We start from the raw sequence: 19,116 nt of genomic DNA, 5'->3' as shown, positions 1-19,116 counted from the left end.
AGTACACGCCCTGGTAATCTGTCTGGCCCCTCGGCTTTGTGAATGATGACCTGTTTAAAGGTCTTGCTCACATCGGCTACCGAGAGTGTTATCACACAGTCATCCAGAACACTGGTGCTCTTGTGCATGTGTGCTTGCCTTGAAGCAAGCATAAAAGTCATTTAGCTCATGTCACTGGGCAGCTCACGTCTGGTTTTCCCTTTGTAGTCCGTCATAGTTTTCAAGCCTTGCCACATCCGACCAGCATCAGAGCTGGTGTAGTTTTTTTTACCCCTTTTTTCTCCCCAATTTTGTGGTATCCAATTGGTAGTAGTTACAGTCTTGTCTCATCGCTGTAACTCCCGTACGGACTCGGGAGAGGCAAAGGTCTCTGAAATGCAACCAAACCAAGCCGCACTGCTTCTTGACACAATGCCCATCCACACCAGAAGCCAGCCGCACCAATGTGTCAGGGGAAACACCATACACCTGGCGACCTGGTCAGCATACACTGCGCCCGGCCCACCATAGGAGTCGCTAGTGCGCGATGAGACAAGGATAGGAGGCCCGGGTAGCGCAGTGGATTGGATTCAATCTTAATCCTTGGATTAAATTGGATTCAATCTTAATCCTGTATTGACGCTTTGCTTGTTTGATAAAAATTTGGTAAAACTGATTTAAGTTTGCCTGCATTAAAGTCCACGGCCACTAGGAGCGCCACTTCTGGATGAGCATTTTCTTGTTTGCTAATGGCCTTATAGAGTTAGTTGAGTGCAGTTTTAGTGCCAGCATTGGTCTGTGGTGGTAAATAGACAGCTACGAATAATATAAAAGAGAACTCTCTTGGTAGATAGTGGGGTCTACTGCTTATCATAAGGTACTCTACCTCAGGTGAGCAATACCTCGAGACTTCTTTAACATTAGACATCTTGCACCAGCTGTTATTGAAAAATAGACACACATCCCCACCCCTCGTCTTACTAGACATAGCTTCTCTGTTCTGCCGGTGCATTGAAAAACCCGCAAGCTCTATATTATTTGTGTCGTCGTTCAGCCACGACTCGGTTAAACATAAGAAATTACAGTTTTTAATGTCCCGTTGATAGGATAATCTTAATCGTAGGATAATCTTAATCGTCATCATTTTTTTCCCAATGATTGCACGTTAGCCAATAAAAACAGATGGCAATTCGCTCGCCTACGAATTCTCAGAAGGCAGCCCAACCTCCGCCCCCTTTTTCTCCGTCCTTTTTCACGCAAATGACGGGGATTTGGGCCTGTTCCCAGAAAAGCAGTATATCCTTCTCTTCGATCTCGTTAAAAGAAAAAGCTTCTTCCAGTTCGAGGTGAGTAATCACTGTTCCGATGTCCAGAAGTTATTTTCGGTCATAAGAGATTGTAGTAGCAACATTACGTACAAAATAAGTACAAATCTAACACCACAAAATAACAACACAAAAAACTAACAAAATAGCACAGTTGGTTAGGAGCATGTATAATATCAGCCATCCTCTTCGGGGCCATCTTAACAGTCTTACTGCACGATTGCAGCGGATTTACTAACTCGTTAGTTCTATTAGCTATGTTGATTATGACATTACTTTAGCTAATAATAGGGACAACGATGTAGGCTGTGTGTAGCAGTTATGATATGGTTTGGCTTTGAAACATCACATACAGCAGTCCACAAGCGACAAAGGGAAAAGGTGAGAGGAGGCGAGCGCATAGATGCGAGAAGAAATACAATGTGGCTGCTATAAAAGTGAACTGTGATCAGGGGTGTATTCATTCTGCCGATTCTGTTGAAAAAACGTTTCCTAGACGGAATCAAACAAAACGGGGATAAACGTACCTGAATTTGTCTGAATTTGGATTAATGATTACACCCTATGATCAGCTAGATGCAGGCAAGAATGTGCAAGAAGGTATTGAACGTGTCACTGTCTCCCACCGCAAACTCTTCTCTCAACCTATGTGCACCTACATTTATTAATAGGCTAGGTTGTAGCAACCTCATGATGGGTATAGGGGAAATTAGAGTATCATGTAAACTTATTGCTGTTACATTGAGCTGGGTGAATGGAATATGAATGACAGTCATCCAATATGGTGTAATAGAAATAAGGCCAGGCTTATGAAAAATAATATCCTCCTCCCTCATCTGAAACAGCACCGACCGCCACTGGTGTGTGTGTCAGCATGAACAGCATGTATTTTAGATCTTAATGACGCCCTTGGCAGCGGCAGCCAGATGTCAACTCTCTGTCACACTGTGAGGAGACAGCCTGAGCAGCAATGTGCACCAAGTCATTTACACAGCAGCATAGAACCATAGCCCACTCAGGATGGCATATCCCCACTTCTATAATCCCCATCACAAACACACACAACCACACAAACACCCTTTTACAACTTGAAACAACTCTCTCACCGTGGCCGGTCTACGGAAGCTATTTCCAAGGTCCTGTGGAACAGCAGAATGAATGGTCGGAGCCCTTGATGTTATTGGCCTGAATGGGAATTAAATGGCATCATAAATCCAAGGCAGGATTGAGATTCCGAGAAGGCTGCTGTTTCCAGAGGAGGCTGAGCCCAGACGAGGGGCACAGAGGGAGGGAGGGAGGGAGGGAGGGAGGGAGGGAGGGAGGGAGGGAGGGAGGGAGGGAGGGAGGGGAAAACAATCCTGGGAGCAGCCTGGCGGAATGAAGGGATCTTTGGGAAAATGGCATTGGGATTTAACGCGTGCTTAACAAGGCAACATAAATATTAGGATGGGAAATTAATGAGGGGCAAATTCAGCTGGAGGAGGCCTTTTCTATCAATACAGCCACAGTAAAGTGCATGGCTGGGACATCGTTAAAAAGACATTCACTTCTGTTGGAGGGGGGAGGGGGCTAGGGGACAGATAAGTGTTCCCCTAGCCTGGCCAAGGCCACAGTTAGTCATTAGATGGACTGGAAACTGGGAGATTCACACTGGGACTGGGAGCTGAGACAAATCTACCCTGGGGGCTAAGGTTGTGAGCTTATGAACCACACATTATAACTCCCATCTCACTCCCAGGACCCACACCAGTCTTTATGAGTGATTAGGCTGGAAACAACTGAGCCTTCATCCCCACTCTGACCCAGTCCACATTAGAGAGGCCCTCATCCCTCTTATCCAGTCTTCTCCTACTGTGGTATATGCTATGGAACCATCCCTCAAACACAACACACCTGCAAAACAATTTGACCTTTGAGACTGTCAATAAAAAAGAATTACAGAGGGAAGAGTGGCAATAAAACACACAGTCCAGCGATGCAGTGCCCTGCCATGGAGAAGTCAGTTCATTATGGTGAAGAATAGTCCTTCCTAGAGCTCTATAATTACCCAACCTGAATCCACAGGAATTCTGCTAATGTCAATCACCCCCCCAGGACATCTCTTCCCCCTCGACTAGATGACATTTCCTATTGTATCGCATCTCCCTTTCTCTCTCCCCTCGCACACTGCATGCTGGTATTAAGGGATTCCTATAGGCACTTTGCGTGATGTATGTGTGAGTGTAGAGAGACAGAGAAACTGAGAGACAGCAATCTATGCTCTAACAGCAGTGGGTGGGTTCATTGAAAGATGAGGCCGTGTGGATGGAGTGGACTCCATGTGGCTAGAGGGGGTAGGATTAAGGGCTTATGACATTTGCACTGCAGGACACTCATTATACAGCAGCCACGCAACCCTGCATAACCTCCCATCAAATCGACTATTATGTCGGGGCCTTGAATCAAAAAATATCAACCATGCGTTATTATCAATCGTACAAGACATCATGTTGTCAGAAGCAGCGGTACACTATTGTGCATGTGTGTGTCAGAGACACTGCGGGTTTGAACGTTTCGAGGTGAAACCAAGGTGTGTTGCTGCTGAGCTGAGCCCGGTGCGGAGCGGTGTTCTATGGGAGCAAATGTCAGTGAGATTAATGACTATCTGAAGTTCCCTTTTATCAAGGAGCTCATCCACATAGCCACTGATCCTCGGCCTGGATCTCTCATGAGTTCATTATTTCCACACACAACCACCAGAGACCACGAATGTCAGAGACAGCACCACTCAACAGCTCTGATCCCCACCCCCTTCACCCCCGTCACTCCCTCCACCCCCCCAATCCCACCACCCCCATCACCCTGGAGCAATTTCTTCCGATGAGGTAAGGTTTCAATTTCAGATAGTCACAAAGGCATCAAATTTAGCTTGAAGTAGCAGTTTGAGCGCCTCTGCAATGGAGGGGCTGGCGGATCGCCACACACTGTGGTCGTTACTCAACTCTGGACTTTTATATTCGGGGAGAGAGACGAGAAGGGCTCTGGATGTACTGTAACCCAGCCTGAGAGAGACGGACTGAGTACACTGCTACTTCTACTGCAGAGGAGGAACAATAGCCATCATCATCAGCTTACTGCAGACCATACAGGAACAGGAGGATATTGTTATGATCACTCAGCGATGAAGTATTTGTGATGTGTGCATTAGACTGAATAGATGAGAGATACGTATTCATGTCTTTTCTATCTGCTGCATTCAAGTGTGTATGGCTGAACAAGCCAAACAGACAAGCCCGTTCCTGGCCCCTATCTCGGGCTCCACCTGAAATGCTGCGCACACCCACGCTTTATAACACACACGCGTACGCACATGGACACACACACACACTATAACAAACACTGTACACAGAAACCGTATAAGCCCACACACGCCCACACACACACACAGTACACATACAAACTCTATACACAAACACACATACTGACTCAATCACTCCCACGTCGTACAGCAACTATCTCCTTCCCTCACTAATGAAATCCCCCTTCATTCCAGCTCTTAATTAGAAGCCTCCAGACACAGTGTCCGTCCATCCGTCCTTACTGAGTGCTGCTCTGCTAGGAGAGGAGACTGGCTCCAGATAGGTCAGGCAGGCTGAGGCTCCATTACAAGGTCAACCTCTGGTTAATTAAGCTGAAGATAGGCATGTCCACTCTGTGTGATAACAAGGTTAGCCCTCAGGGCACAATACTATACTGCTGCTGCTGATGAGACACTCACTCACTCCCTCTAAGACTGCAGGGTAACTCAAATCAGCCATGTTAGGTGACGAGTGGCTGGAGGACAGGAGCTGGTAGGATGGGACTTGATTTGATGTGATGGAGAGAGGCCGTGGTAGAGCATACCGACCACACCATGCTGGGCCCAGGCCAGACCAGACCAGGAATGATGCCAGCCTCTCGGGACTGGAGCTATGATTGGGATGGTTTATCCATCCATCTGGTTGAACCACCGCCACAATGGAGGAGCCAAGAGCTCCAAACACAACAGAAGAATGTTCACAATTACAGTATACCAAGACAGTGAACCAAGCTATTTTCTCCACAGTGTTTCAAATTAATTTATTCCATGGGAACGACATTATGACAGAGACTGACTCATTAAAATGGTAATGCATGGGTTTTAAAGTGGACAATCAACACAAATCCAGCAGAATTCTGTCGAAATCTAATAGAAAGTGTCCCGGATGCATATCGACAGGCTGATCTCAGCTTATCGTTACACCACCGCATTGACTTCCAGTCCGGACCCCCCTCGCTTTCTCTTCCTCATTCAGATGAGAGGGGCATGATCACAAAGCTGCTGGGGTTTAGGGTAAGAATAGTGGGGTGAGATGAGGGCAGGTATAATGCAGCAGGGGTGTATTCAATCACAAATAATTATGGGAACTATTGGAGCCTTCAGCTTGACTCATTACACATGCTTATCAATGGATCCCAGGCCCCAGCATTACAGCTACTGGCTCATCATAGATCTGCAAATTAAGTGTGTTTTGGTCTCTTTAATAAAAGAGAATGGCACAAATGGGAAAGCTATTCATTAGGATTCAGTCTTCCCTTGAAAGCTTTGAACTGTGTATCTGGTGTGTCACCAATGACTGGCTAAGCAAGGGGGAGAGTGCAGGATTGAGTGTGTGGTACAGGGATAATGTGCATTCCTCGCCTATCATCCCTAACGAGACTGAGCTGTTTCACACATCCTGATTAGCTCTAATCCTGGGTTTAATTAGTCAAAGAGCCAAGCTAATCACGTGTGTGTGTGTGTGTGTGTGTGTGTGTGTGTGTGTGTGTGTGTGTGTGTGTGTGTGTGTGTGTGTGTGTGTGTGTGTGTGTGTGTGTGTGTGTGTGTGTGTGTGTGTGTGTGTGTGTGTGTGTGTGTGAGAAGAGTACTGATCTCATATTTAGTCCATTAATCGATAGGCACCTTTATAGAACTGAAAGAGTTTACACAGAACCAAATGAATATCAGCAACTGCTATTGACCTGCTATCACCATGGCATTTTACAGCTGACATTTGAAAACATCATTCCTCCCACACACACGTAATCCTCCATTAACCATAGACTAATACAGCTAATTTCCCATTGAAATCCAATTGGGGCAGGTGGGTGGTTTGTGAAATGTTGGGGGGGAACTCTTAATGATGAGGTTAGCCCTAGAACAGTGGGTGCTAATTGAACCTAGAGAGGGGGGCATGTTGTCTGAGTTCTGTCACTGTACTGTCAGGAAGGGTATGGGAGGAGGTGGAGAGGGAGGACAAGAAGAGGGTCAAGTATGAAGCTAGTTATGAATCAATCTGTCAAGGTGGGTTCTGTCTGGGTTAAATAAACAATCTTGTAGGATGAGATGAGGGGTACTTGTCTCTAGGTGCCCTGAGTGTGTGGGTTGCAACCCTATCGCATTATATTAGATTTATTCTGTAAACATACAAGGTTATGTGTAAACCCTCCCATCCAGGGTGTGAAGCTGCCTAATAGTTGTGTTTTAGTAAACGTTCAGCTGATGTCAAGAACACTATAATGAATTCCAGGGGATTTAAGAGAATGTAGATGCGTCGGGGAGTCCTGAGGGCTTGGTTTAGACTCCCACATAGAAAAGGCGAGGGGGACATGATGGGGGGAGGTGGGGATGGGAGAGTGGTTAGTCAGACCCTCTCCCTCTGACCACAGGAGGCTCCCTGTAGGAAACCGGCTAGGGGCAATGGGTGAGGGGAACAGCCTTTTATTTGATGAAACATTTCCACCTGGGTCGGCACTGCTCAATGGGTTCCACTCTGTATTCAGCCACAGTTTATTTAGGGGAAAAGCTGATATTGACGCTCCAAAAACAAACACAGCATAACGTAGGTCACTATTAGGTCCTTGTTTATAGCTTAGAACCTCACTGGGGTATTGGCAACCCATGAGGCCTTGTCATAACAGCATAATATCCACTCCAAATGTGTTTTTCACAAAGACTCTTTTGAAAGCCATCTGAGAGTGAAACCAGCTGGCTGACCCTCTCCACACACACACACACACACACACACACACACACACACACACACACACAAACACGAACACACTCCCTGTCTCCATATAGCTTTACTGCGGGAGGAGGAGGAGGACACTGGCTGGAAAGCCAGAGTAAACAGACCCTCCAGAGCCGGACGCGTGGGATCCCTCCTGATCTCAACCAACCACAGACAACCTTATGGGCTGGAGAGAAAACTAAGCAGCGTTTATTTACAGAACAAATTATCCAAAACTGCCCTCGCTCACCCTGAGCACTGAGCACACAGCAGATGCCGGACACCTTAGAAGGACAGGAAGCTTTGGTAGAGATAGACCAAATAGCCTACAGTAAACCACAATACTCTTTGCATTCTTTAGCTTTGGGACCCATGGTCTATCCAGGTCAACAGACCAACATGGACCAGGTTGGTTGGTATGCAGAGGGACGATTGCAGGTTTGGTTTGGGGTCAGTTGACAGGGTTGTCTAGGGGGGGTCCTTTCAGGTTCACCTCAGGTCCCAGGATGCAACAGTCTGAAGGCCTCATAGTACAGTGGGCTGAGGGGGAGGAGGGGGAAGCTGAGTGGGAGATGGGAAGCTCCATGCCCCAGGCCAGGAACAATCATTCAGAGATGGGGAGCTCCATGCCCCAGGCCAGGAACAATCATTCAGAGATGGGAAGCTCCATGCCTCAGGCCAGGAACAATCATTCAGAGATGGGAAGCTCCATGCCCCAGGCCAGGAACAATCATTCAGAGATGGGGAGCTCCATGCCCCAGGCCAGGAACAATCATTCAGAGATGGGGAGCTCCATGCCCCAGGCCAGGAACAATCATTCAGAGATGGGAAGCTCCATGCCCCAGGCCAGAAACAATCATTCAGAGACACATTCCAGGCTCTCTTCAGGGGCAATGTGTGTGTGTGTGTGTGTGTGTGTGTGTGTGTGTGTGTGTGGAGGTGTGATGACCTCTGACCTGTAGCCCCACAGGCACTTGTTAAAGCCCTCCATGTCTTTCTCAGCTCACTGAGCACCCCAGGAAACCAGCACGTAAACAAGGAAAGCAATCAGGAAACACTGCTTTCAGCACAGCTCTTACAACACACAAACACACACACACACACAAATACCATTACGCACACACACACACACACACACCCCTACATCCAAACACACAAAGGATCTTTCAAACAACTTGTCGATAAAGGAAAGAGGATCCATTTGTTAGTACGGGAAATAAAAACAAGATATACCAATGCAAAATTCACTCTAAATGCACTTTATATAACTGCACTGTGCTTTGTTGAGCTGCAAACCAATACACTATGACCAAGACTGACCAAGCAGTGAAAACAAATGGGATGGTTACAGCTGCATAGCGGTGTGGTTTTATTGTGGTTTATTGCAGGTCTTAGTTTTACTCTGGTAGAGTGATAAAATCCCTTTGTCAAGTATTCAAGTGTTCCTAGTGAGCAGTATTCTTGTTGTGTCAGTGTAGTGCTCTTCTTTCTAGCGGCTTGGCAACACACCTGGCTTACAGGGTCCATTTGTCACAGCTTTGTTTCCATAATGGTTAACTGTAGATCACTGGGTTGTGTGTGGGAGTGTGTGTGTGTTAGGACAAGGGAACGCGATGTAAGAAAAAAGGTAACAACGTAATCTTGCCATACTGTCACCTCCAGCTCAACTCTCAACAAATACACTGCCAACTCAATTCAATGATAAATCACAAACCAGGTTTAAAATATCCACCCCAAAACGACAAAGAAACAAATTGCTTTAAAAACCATTATGATGTGGTTAAGAACGGAAGCCGTGCCAAGATTGCTGCCGGCAGGAGAGAGAGAAAGAAAACATAGGAATGACTGAATGCCACGTTTAGCTTGAGCTGTGAGTGTGTGTTTCCTTTTAAACAAACACAACCATTTGAGCAGACTTCAGCCAGCTAGAATGAACCAGCTCCGGCCCTGATGTGAGGATACGAATGCTCCTAAAACATACTCAATGGGGAGATTACACACACGGTTCACTCCTCCACCCCCTCTCTCTCCCTTCCTCCCTTATTCCCTCTTCCTGACTCAGTCATTCACATCTTATGGTGGACATGCTGGGAGACACATTCCATTCAAACGGTGCTGCTTCTCCCTCATTAGTTCATTATTCCAGAGGAAGAACAGGAGGAAACTGACAAGTCCGTCAAGAACAGGGACATCAGCCTCATCATCCGTAGCGGGAGGAGTCTCATTAGTGAAGGAACACAGCGAATCACAGTCAGGATCAAATAGACTGGAGGGAGACTCATTAGCATACGGGATGACGTAGCAGGTCAGCCTCCTCATCAAGCTGCATTAGTCCATAATACTCCACGCTGTGTTATTACTGACGGTGTCACAACACAGGACTGTGGGCTGTCCCTCTGTCAGGAGCATGGGTGCTCACTGTGTCACTGTGTCACTGTCAACAAGCCAGTGTGTCCAGGTACATGTGAACTCTGACCTGTGCTCAGCTATAAAGGCAGTGGCAGGCCAGGTGTCTCCAGGTTCAAAGTGGAAACGCAAATGACAGAGCATATTCTGACCCATTTATTTTCTGTTCCCTCCTCCTCTCACACTCCTTCCTGACCTCCTTCAGAATGAGATATCTGGCCCAGCCATGGCTGAGAGAGTCTCAAGGCCTAACAAGGTTTGGACAGGAAGGAGGCGATTATCTCAGGCCAATGTTCGTCATTCACAAGCCCCTTATACGAGCAGTGTTGGAAACAACAGTCCAGGAAAACACAATTCAAAAGAGGAAAAACATAGATGTGTTTCTCTTGGGAGAGATTCCCGTTTGAGGCTGAGAGTTTACAGAGCATTCATTAAGGAGAACGTTGGCTGTTAAAAACATGGAGGCACGGGGAGGAGGGAGCGGTGGGACCGATGGGTAAGGCTGCTTAGCATCATGTCGCCACTCCAGGGATGCATCATTCGGATTTGCAGGGGGAGCAAATTATTTCCGATTGCTTTTAATGGGCATCATTTAAAGTGTACGGATTGTTCAATTACAATGCCAAATGTAGCATTGAGAAGAGGAATGAGAGTGTCATAGCAGGGATGTTAGAGGCGAGGCAGCTACACAAAGCTGCACTATTCTGTCTGAGAAGCACCCTGAGCACAACACCTGTACAGGTCTAGAATGGTCTTGTACTTAATGGTCCTCTGTTCTCTCATCTGTTGTTGTGCCGTGGAGACGGAGAGACAAGACAAGGTGGCACACTTAAAATACTCGTCCGGGTAGGATGGGCAAAGCTAAGCTATGGAGCGAAACACCTGAGAACTATCTGTTTAGTAAACAGGGGCCACTTTTAACGGATGTTGTGCAGCACAGCAGGCCACTGGGCTATCATGGACCTGCTACCTCTACTGTCCCTTTACTCTGGGGTAAGAAGGAGGCCTGCACACACACACACCAGCCCGGCTTGAAAAAGGGCAATAAAGACATGCTCCAGAACTCTGGCGACTACTAAGTACTTTTTAAACCTTCTGCTTTGGGCTGGACGTGTCAATGTGTAGTTCATACATGCATAATCTATGAGTAGAATTCCTGTTTTACCTCAATTAGCCACGAAAACCCTCGTTTGAAAGCGACTGTTTTTCTGGACGCTGTGCTGCACCATACCATTAGCACTTCCTCAACACATTACTGCTGTGACACATAAAGCCGGTAATGGGGCCGCAATCTAACTTACTCATAACAGTGTTTCCCAAACACCATATGTCTTCATAACTCCATGATATATTCAGTTGAAGCCTGAAGTTTACATGCACCTTGGCCAAATACATTTAAACTCAGTTTTTCACAATTCCTGACATTTAATCCTAGTAGAAATTCCCTGCCTTAGGTCAGTTAAGATCACCACTTTATTTTAAGAATGTGAAATGTCAGAATAATTGTAGAGAGAATGATTTATTTCAGCTTTTATTTCTTTCATCACATTCTCAGTGGGTCAGAAGTTTCCATACACTCAATTAGTATTTGGTAGCATTGCCTTTTAAATTGTTTAACTTGGGTCAAATGTTTCAGGCAGCCTTCCACAAGCTTTCCACAATAAGTTGGGTGAATTTTGGCCCATTCCTCCTGACAGAGCTGGTGTAACTGAGTCAGGTTTGTAGGCCCCCTTACTCGCACACGCCTTTTCAGTTCTGCCCACAAATTTTCTATTGAATTGAGGTCATGGCTTTGTGATGGACACTCCAATACCTTGACTTTTTTGTCCTTAAGCCATTTTGCCACAACTTTGGAAGCATGCTTGGGGTCATTGTCCATTTGGAAGACCCATTTGCGACCAATATTTAACTTCCTGACTAATGTCTTGAGATGTTTCTTCAATATGCCATCTATTTTGTGAAATGCACCAGTCCCTCCTGCAACAAAGCAGACCCACAACATGATGCTGCCACCCCCGTGCATCATGGTTGGGATGGTGTTCTTCAGCTGGCAAGCCTGCCCCTTTTTCCTCCAAACATAACGATGGTCATTATGGCCAAACAGTTCTATTTTTGTTTCATCAGACCAGAGGACATTTCTCCAAAATGTACGATCTTTGTCCCCATGTGCAGTTGCAAACCATAGTCTGGCTTTTTTATGGCGGTTTTGGAGCAGTGGCTTCTTCCTTGCTGAGCGGCCTTTCAGGTTATGTCGATATAGGACTCGTTTTACTGTGGATATAGATACTTTTGTACCTGTTTCCTCCAGCATCTTCACAAGGTCCTTTGCTGTTGTTCTGGGATTGATTTGCATTTTTTCCCATGATGTCAAGCAAAGAGACACTGAGCTTTAAGGTAGGCCTTCAATTGACTCAAATTATGTCAATTAGCCTATCAGAAGCTTCTGAAGCCATGACATCATTTTCTGGAATTTTCCAAGCTGTTTAAAGGCACAATCAACTTAGTGTATATATACACCTCTGACCCACTGGAATTGTGATACAGTGAATTATAAGTGAAGTAAGATGGGAAAACTCAGAAGTGAAATGACAACATTGAAAAGTGAACAATAATATAAATGCAACATGTAAAGTGCTGTTCCCATGTCTCATGAGCTGAAATAAAACATTCCATACATTTTCAAAACGCACAAAAAGCTTATTTTCTCTCAACTGTTGTGCACACATTTCCTTACATCCCTGTTAGTGAGCAGTTCTCCTTTGCCAAGATAATCCATCCACCTGACAGGTGTGGCATATCAAGAAGCTGATTAAACCGCATGATCAATACACAGGTGCACCTTGTGCTGGAGATAATAAAAGGCCACTCTAAAATGTGCACAACACAATGTCACACAACACAATGCCACAGATGTCTCAAGTTGAGGGAGCGTGCAATTGGCATCCTGACTACAAGACTGTCCACCAGAGTTGTTGCCAGAGAATTTAATATTAATTTCTCTACCATAAAACGCCTCCAACATCATTTTAGAGAATTTGGCAGTAAGTCCAACCGGCCTCACAACCGCAGACCACATGTGATCACGCCAGCCCAGGATCTCCACATCTGGCTTCTTCACCTGCTCCAAAGTGGCCTATGACCTCCCAGGCCCACCCATGGCTGTGCCCCTGCCTAGTCATGTGAAATCCATAGATCAGGGCCTAATTAATTTCAATTGGCTGATTTCCTCATATGAACTGTAACTGAGTAACATCATTGAAATTATTGCATGTTGTGTTTATATTTTTGTTCAGTAAATAAATATAAAATTATGAAAAGAAGGATTGCTGTTATGAATTTGGTCAAGTCGTGAGAGAGGTGGAAAAACTATTGTTATCCATCAATAATAAGCCACCAGGCATTGACAACCATGATGGGAAACTATAGAGAATGCTAGCAGACTGTATTAACACCCCTATTTGCTAGCTCTTTAACCAAAGCCTAAAGGAGTGTGTGTCCACAGGCGTGGAAGGAAGCTAAAGTAATTCCACTGCCTAAAAATAGGAAAGCACCCTTTGCTGGCTCTAACAGCCCTCTTTCTCTCTGTTTTATTATATATTATTTATTATATTATTATTATATATATATATATATATATATTTTACAAATGATTTGCCACTGGTCTCACACAAAGCTAGAATGGCTATTTATGCAGATGATTCCACACTACATGTCAGTACCCAAAGCCAGTGAGTTCACTGAAATTATAAATAAGGAGTTACAGTCAGTATCCGAACTGTTGATTAATAATAAACTGGTCTTAAATACAGCTACAACTAAAATAATTGTATTTGGTTTAAAACTTTCTCTAAGACCTAAACCTCAACTGGAGTTGTGTGTGAAAGGTGTGACCACTGAGCTGAGGAAGCTAAACTCCTGTTTTTTTAACGTTGGATGGTCAATTATCATGGTCAAGTCATATTGACAAAGTTGTTGTGAAGACATGTATGTTTGTTAAAAAAATATGTTCTGCGTTTTTGACACAAAAATCAACCGTACTAGTTGTTCAGGCTCTGGTCTTGTCCCACCTTGATTACTGTCTGGTAATATGGTCAAGTGCAGCAAAGAAAGACTCAGCAAAGCTGCAGCTGCCTCAAAACAGAGCAGCACACCTTGCCCTTAATTGCACATACAGAACTAACATCAACAACATGCATGCCAGTCTTTCCTGGTTGAGGGTTTTACGAGAGATAATCAGTATCAATTATTGTTCTTGTGAGATATATTGCTTTGTTGAAATGTCCAAATTGTCTGTATAATCAACTTACACACAGCTTTGACAGACATACTTACCCCACCAGCCATGCCACTAGGTGTCTCTTCACAGTCCCCAAATCCAGAATGAATTCAAGGCAACGCACAGTATTGAATAGATGATCCATGATCACATGGAACTCCCTTCCATCTCAAATTACTCAAGCAAACAGAAAAAGGTGCTTTAAATAAACTAATAAAACAACACTTCACAACATAATGCCTCTCCCCTATCTGACTTAGTTGTAATGTCTATGTTAATGTTTTTGTAAATTGTTAAGTATTTTTGTCTGTAATATATTTTTGTTATCAGTCGAACAGGAAGATAAGCTATCGCCATTGGCATCAGCAGTTTGCTCATCCACAATCAAACAGAAAAGGCCACGGTTTTGTTTAAAGAGTATATTATAAATCTCTATATCACTGTTAGTCCTATCAATACGAGCCAGTCCCATCAGTATGTACACAAGCCTGTTCAGACTAGCGGTGTTGTTAATAGGACTTCATTAGGCCTCTCTCCACTGACCTGGACCTCTTTCTACTGTTAGTCGTTAATAACCTGCACCACTGCTGATCTCAGTGACCAGAAAGTGTGTGTTGACCGGTTGTTACACGTTCACAAACCCTTTGTCTGTTCTTGCTTATTTACTCCTGAAGAATGACTATTTCAAGTCACTCTTGCTCGCTCTCTCTCTCTCTCTCTCTCTCACACACACACACACACACAACACACTCTTTCTCTCTCACACACACACACAACACACTCTTTCTCTCTCTCTCTCTCACACACACACACAACACACTCTTTCTCTCTCTCTCTCACACACACACAACACACTCTTTCTCTCTCTCTCACACACACACACACACAACACAGTCTTTCTCTCTCTCACACACACACAACACACTCTTTCTCTCTCTCTCTCTCTCTCACACACGCACACACAACACAGTCTTTCTCTCTCTCTCTCACACACACACAACACAGTCTTTCTCAGTGTAACACCGATAGCGGCAAAGCTGGCACCCTGACAGGTGATTACCCAGGAGAAGGCACAGTCAGGACACTAAAACAATATAAGGAGGACATGGTCTCACTCTTTATCTCAGGATCTCTGCTGATGTGATTGCCAGTGATTCATAATTACAAATGTTTACAGTAGGCAGTTCACCTGGGATTACAAGTCAGTATTTGATGTGTGTGTGTGTGTGTGTGTGTGTGTGTGTGTGTGTGTGTGTGTGTGTGTGTGATCAAATACTGACTTGTAATCCCAGGTGAACTGCCTACTGGAAATCAGCCACAAGGGGCAACAGTGAGTGAGTGCTGTTACTTTAGACAAGTAGACAGGGATGCCGGGTGGGTATACAGTAAGCATCTGCCTCTGGTTATAAAGGTTGCATGTTCAAATCCAGCTATAGAAAGTAGATTTTTATATTTTTGTTTTAAACCTAACCTTTACCATTCGGAGTTAATGTCTAACCTCAAGAACTCTGAGTTAATGCCTACACTTCACCCGGGAACATACAGAGATGTAACCAAACACTTCGAAATTAGATTTTTGATAAACATCGATGAACTTCTCATTCCGACGTGAGACTATGAGAGCTTTTTATTTGACACAACTAAGGCAATAAGAGCACATCCTGGCTGTCAACAGTCAGACCATAATTCAGACAAAGACCAATTCATGCCACACCGCTGGGCTTGGCACACAACGTCAAAGGATGAAACAGATAGTAAAGTTGTGTGTAGCCTAAATCGGTCGATACTTATCAACTCACCCCACCCATGCCATGCCATCTTTAATTGCCGCACACAAGCACACGCTCATAAACGCTCACACATGAGAATAGACTATTACAGGAATATTACTTTTCAAATTCAAAGTCAAAACCCAAGTCAAATATGGTGAAATAGTGCAGTCTTTACCTGAACAAATGTGAATAAATCCGAGGAGAAAGTAAATTCCCACTGAACGCGCAGGCATCATTCCAAAGCAGCAGAGGACTGAAGCTAATTTGTATTATCCACAAATGTTTGATACGGCCTATTCGATCTAAATAATAATATTTATTTTTAAAAAATGGTCTGCTTCCTTCTTGAGTAAAATAGCCTACCACGCCGTCTCCAACTCTCTTTTCTGTGGCTGTGCGCTGCGCTTGTGTAGCCTATGCTGAGAGCAAGTCTCCGAATAACTCAGTGCGGGACGATTGGTATTTCTGTACACTGTTACAAAGATAATACTTTACTGATAGCTCACACAAAACCTCCCGGTCACATTATTAAGGTTGCCCACGAGATCGTCCACATAACTGGGATCTTCTTCTCGAATCCGAGTGAGCTTCGTAAATCCAAGACTAAACTCTGAGGTTTTAGCGGAATTCATCTGTGATCAAATATTATTTCCACTTTTTCCATAGTTTTCTTTCGCATGAGTGATATGGCAGAGTCCAAAATCCAAACGTCCAACTTCAGTCCTGATTTGATTTGCCTGTTTCTCAAACCCGCCGGCGCTCACCCGACTTCGTGCACTTAGGGCTGAAGGGACGTTTGAAAAGGGCAGCGCTTAGTGAGTGCTGCATAGTGTGCGCCACTCTTCCCAGTCCGCAATGGGGGTTTTCATAGAGGCTATTTTAACACGGGAAACCTTAATTGAATATATTTACCTATTACGTTAGAGTGTGCAAATGTTAGTCTAAATCTAAAACCAATATTATTTTACTTAATATGATTGTGGTCAGCCAGAACTACTTCGCGTCTTGCTTATTTAATGAATTCCATTTAAATTAAGTGTCTTTTGAATTCATTTGAACTAATGTGTCTTACCAAATTGATTAAAATTATACTAAATTATATGAGCAGTCGAATTCGTCTACTTGCAGAACAAAAAGTGATGGGGACATTTTTGATTTCTTCTGCAATGTTTCTCTACTCAAACAACAGCAGAATAAATGTTAAACAACAGCCAATGGTGTCCCCTGTGTGAGGTTTATAAAGTGAAAGGGATTGTTTGACAGACAGGGTGCTCCCTTTACATCCTATTCAATGAAAAGTCAAAGGGACGGCACGACGTCGTCCACCCGCTGGGAGACATAACTGTGTTTAAAGCGACCGTGTGAACCAAGGTCTCACACCATATGTGTTTATATGTGACCTTTCAATCCCGCAAATGGCTCACTTGGGCACAAGATATTATCTTAATAAGCCAATTAAAATTCACTTTGGCAGAGATTACCCAGGAGCAGTGTTGCACTTCTCTTAATCATGAATTAAGATCAACCCCAGGGACCTCTCAGTCTCATTCCAATGGCAATGCCAACATCAGACAGAATGACCATTTCATTTTCAAGTCCAGTGCATGAATTTGAATACACTTCATTTATTTTGTATATATTTTTTAATATAAGAATACACAAACATCTGATTTTGTATGAATACAAGCGTATGAATTTCATATGAAAAAAATGTAGCATAGTGAGAACTTATTTTAAATTCAACCAAATTAGAACATTTTACCATTGAATAAGTATCAGCAAAGATACATAACTCTCCTGAGGGCTTAATTGGTTTATTGTAGGAATGTAGTGGAATCTGCCTTACCCTGCTCTCTGGCTTGCTTTCTGACCAGAGAGCAAGCACACCCTCTGCTGGCTGACTTGCATCATGTTAGAGATTATTCACAAGAGGGTATTCTTCTCTTTCATGCTCTTTCTACAAAAAAAATTGTACAGCATTGACCTGCTTTGATGCTCTATCCGTCTTCCAACATGGTAACTCATATCACATGTTTTCGTGGCTGAGGGAAATTCCAGACTATTTTCATTTCCAGCCTACAATGGATGAAAACTATAAAAGCTGTTTTGGTTTTGTACTAAGCGATTGACTAAGGGGAAATGGATGTTGATGACCGACTGTTGGCATGTCTTGCAACATGTGAGACATTCCTTAATATTAAAATATGCAACATGTTACACATTACCCTAACACATGAACCCAGAGCTGCAGAGTGTCAATTTCTCTGACTCTTTCTCTGTTCCTATTCTCTCCACCACTTCTCTCTCTCTCTCTCTCTCTCTCTCTCTCTCTCTCTCTCTCTCTCTCTCTCTCTCTCTCTCTCTCTCTCTCTCTCTCACTCTGTCTCTCTGTCAAAAAAGCATCTCTTTACTCCCATGTGTCCACATAGAGAAACCTCAGCATTGCTCCTACGGTGGAAGAAAGCCTTCCTTCCCTGCCTCAAATCTCTTTATTGCTCTGAGTGTGCCCCTGCCGGCCCAGCTGTATGCTTGCAGATGAAACAAGAGCAGTCCTGGAACCAGTACAGCACACAGCAGCATAGCAGCCCAGCCCAGCGCCACTGGTAAACAAGCAGTAAAATATGGGTACTTACAGGCTAACCATCAGCACATTGAGTTTTTCCACCCTTTCACACACATTAACACATGCAGGCAAGTCAGTTAAGAACAAATTCTTATTTACAATGACGGCCTACAGGGGAACAGTGGCAGGGGCAGAACGACAGATTTTTACCTTGTCAGCTCGGGGATTCAATCCAGCAACCTTTTGGTTACTGGTCAAACACTCTAACCACTAGGCTACATTATGCAGACTTCCCTATTTTCTGTCCTATAACCTCAACGTGACAACTGCTTGGTCCTGTAGAAGATGAATGACAAAACAAGAACATGTGATCTACTTTCTCGGTCTTCCATCCTTCCACTTTCACTACCCCACCCTCTACCTACCCCATTCCCCCCATCCTCTATCACTCCGGATACTCTTCTCTGTGTACCCCTCCATCTCTCTCTGGGGTAAAGGAAGGATGAGGTCATTATTTAAAGGGGGTAAGGTAGTGTAGATCAGTTTTGGACGGGTGGGAATCAATCAAAAACTCCAGGGTCAAAGGCTGAGGAAGTCCAAGAAGACAAACAACCACTTAAGCCTGGACACATACTTCCCATTGAATTATCCCTGTGGAACCAGTCCCCTCCTGAGACAAATAGTGCTGAAAACTGTTCTCCTCTCAAAACACGAAAGGATCAATGTCAATACATCCAATGACATTCTG

General features: G+C 44.3%; 1 protein-coding gene across 1 annotated transcript in view; it reads right to left on the bottom strand.

Annotated features, from left to right (window-relative positions):
- Window positions 1-17,119, bottom strand: part of LOC110533888 (roundabout homolog 1) — a 145,780-nt gene extending 128,661 nt beyond the window's left edge. Inside the window, exon 1 of the mRNA XM_090186655.1 lies at window positions 15,981-17,119. Coding sequence (XP_090042781.1) covers window positions 15,981-16,041 — 61 coding nt within the window. The 5' untranslated portion in view covers window positions 16,042-17,119. The remainder of the gene's footprint in view (window positions 1-15,980) is intronic.
- Window positions 17,120-19,116: the final 1,997 nt, after the last annotated feature.

This window comes from Oncorhynchus mykiss, chromosome 10 (genome assembly GCF_057628025.1).
Source record: "Oncorhynchus mykiss isolate SJ-2025 chromosome 10, ASM5762802v1, whole genome shotgun sequence".
Classification (NCBI taxonomy): domain Eukaryota; kingdom Metazoa; phylum Chordata; class Actinopteri; order Salmoniformes; family Salmonidae; genus Oncorhynchus; species Oncorhynchus mykiss.
This window is presented reverse-complemented; position numbering and strand designations above follow the sequence as displayed.